Genomic DNA, 1,999 nt, shown 5'->3' with positions numbered 1-1,999 from the left:
AACTTCATGTTTAGCACGATGCTTGTTGATTTATTGCTGGAAAAGTTGTTCCTGCTTGTTCGCTACAAGGTGGCGCCCCGTTAGCATCAAGGTTGTCATGATTGGTTACATACGCAACCTTGTCGGGAAGACTGATCAGTTTTGGAATGCTACGTGCATGGAGATTCTGAAAGTAGTGCTCCAGCGACGATTGCGCATTAATATCCCAAGGAACCTGAGATCCGTATCACGGTCACACACCTCTACTTAAAGCCTAGCTTTCCAGAATCCGCTTGAAAATTACGTGGCGTCTAATGGTTCATGGACCCAGCACACCTCAATGCCAAGTTGCACAAGGCTTGCGTTGATGCTAGCTGCGGATCGCCTAGCCTGGTCGATGTCCCCTAAGGAGCGGTTCAGAAGTTTGTACCTGTGCATATTCCTCAGCACAGCACCCTAGGGTTCCTCTTAAAATACGGAACATTTTGGAATTTTTGGGAGTCTTCAGTGGCGAGCTCTACAAGGCTTCCACCTCCTACCTACGTTTTTCAACGCACCGCGCTGCATGGTCGTAAAATGTTTTGCTCCAGGACTGTGACTGTGCATCAAGAGCCTGCAGCATCCTTAGCATGGTACAACGTTCCATACGTATCTTTTTGAAACGTTAGCAAGCCACAAATCCATGTGTTCGCCCTAACAACAGCTCTTAACACCGTGCCAAGATGGAGGGTATCTCAACCGCAAACCGTCTCGTTGCTTATGCTGCATCACAGTCGGCTCCTATGCTCCAGGTTGCAGCACAGCTCAGCATCCAGCCGTATGCTTCTACTGTTGTCGCATTTACTCTGTGGTGGTTGCTAGCTGCTGCATAAGGTTCATTTGCAGTTGAATGTCTGAGTGTTACATCATAGAGCTTCCGTATATGAGAACAGTTTGTCAGATCGAGTTCCTCTACTGCACGTCGGACGGCCTCTTGATATTCTCTTCTAGAATTCTGCACTTTTTGACACGCATGTCGAATGCTGCCAATTAAACAGCCAGGCTGGGACTAAAACTGGTGGCTGAGGCTGCGGATGCAGCGCAAAACATCTTCACTAGTTGCAAGGGTTCTTATTTGCGTTATCATAATACTACCCTTGCGTTTTCTTTTCTCGTCCTTGCTTGTCACCTCAAGTTTCTTTTCTGCTTCCTCCGCCAAGAGCTTCAGCTTTTGGTTCTCCAAGTCCCGGTTCAAAAATTTGTTGACTATCTCCATAACGTCAGCCATCCCCTGAGAAAAGCTAAACTCACTCTTCAGCAGGTTTCTAGTGTTGAAAAGACCTATAACAAAGTCGTTGTCGCAGGTACAAGGCAAACCGGCGTAGCAACCATTCAGAAGGCGAAAATGCCTCATGCTCCTAAGTTTCGCTCAAATACAAACTCTCACTGTTGCTTCTCGAATTCTCTGAAAGACGTCTTCCTTGTACTGCCATTTTTCCACATTCTCAACGCTTGTCTTTTGCAGGGAATTTGCGATCAGCTTCTCAACGCAAAGCATTCTTCTCCATTTTCCAGAAGAAGCGGAAAGAGCTGCAGCAGCAGCGTCATTTACGATTGACTGCTGCCACTCAACGAGCCGCTGCCTGCGAAGCATCGCACATCAAGACAGTCTCAAGCATATGCACTTCGTCACATGCCAGTTCCAGCAGCAGCCGCAGGACTCAAGAACGCGACCATTTAGTAAGGCTTTTGCAGTTAGAGCACGCCAGTCTGGTTAAAGGACTTGCTGGACTATGATGGATGCGGCTTGCAGTCTCTGGTGCCGTATACGTATGAGCACCTGCCTCTTCTCTATTGCAGCTCTCTTATACTCAATCGCTTCGTCGATTTCTTTGAGACCCTGATTGCGTATGACTCTTTCTCCTTGTAACTCCTATCATGAAAGAAGGATACTCGCAGTCATTGTCTGTAGTATCGCGGGGAAACGGCAGTCATTCTAGGTCTTTCAGTCTTCAACATACTACTCTTTGACGGACCAACC

General features: G+C 47.4%; 1 protein-coding gene across 1 annotated transcript; it reads right to left on the bottom strand.

Annotated features, from left to right (window-relative positions):
- Positions 1 to 279: 279 nt before the first annotated feature.
- On the bottom strand, positions 280 to 1,246 carry EAH_00003870 (hypothetical protein, conserved; the record flags this gene model as incomplete). The annotated part of the gene is made up of 3 exons (XM_013393575.1): positions 280 to 409; positions 519 to 577; positions 1,148 to 1,246. 3 exons carry the CDS (start codon positions 1,244 to 1,246, stop codon positions 280 to 282), a joined length of 288 nt encoding a protein of 95 aa, XP_013249029.1.
- Between the last annotated feature and the right edge of the window lie 753 nt (positions 1,247 to 1,999).

This window comes from Eimeria acervulina, genomic scaffold (assembly GCF_000499425.1).
Source record: "Eimeria acervulina Houghton genomic scaffold, Eah_scaff14, whole genome shotgun sequence".
Taxonomy (NCBI): Eukaryota; Apicomplexa; class Conoidasida; order Eucoccidiorida; family Eimeriidae; genus Eimeria; species Eimeria acervulina.
This window is presented reverse-complemented; position numbering and strand designations above follow the sequence as displayed.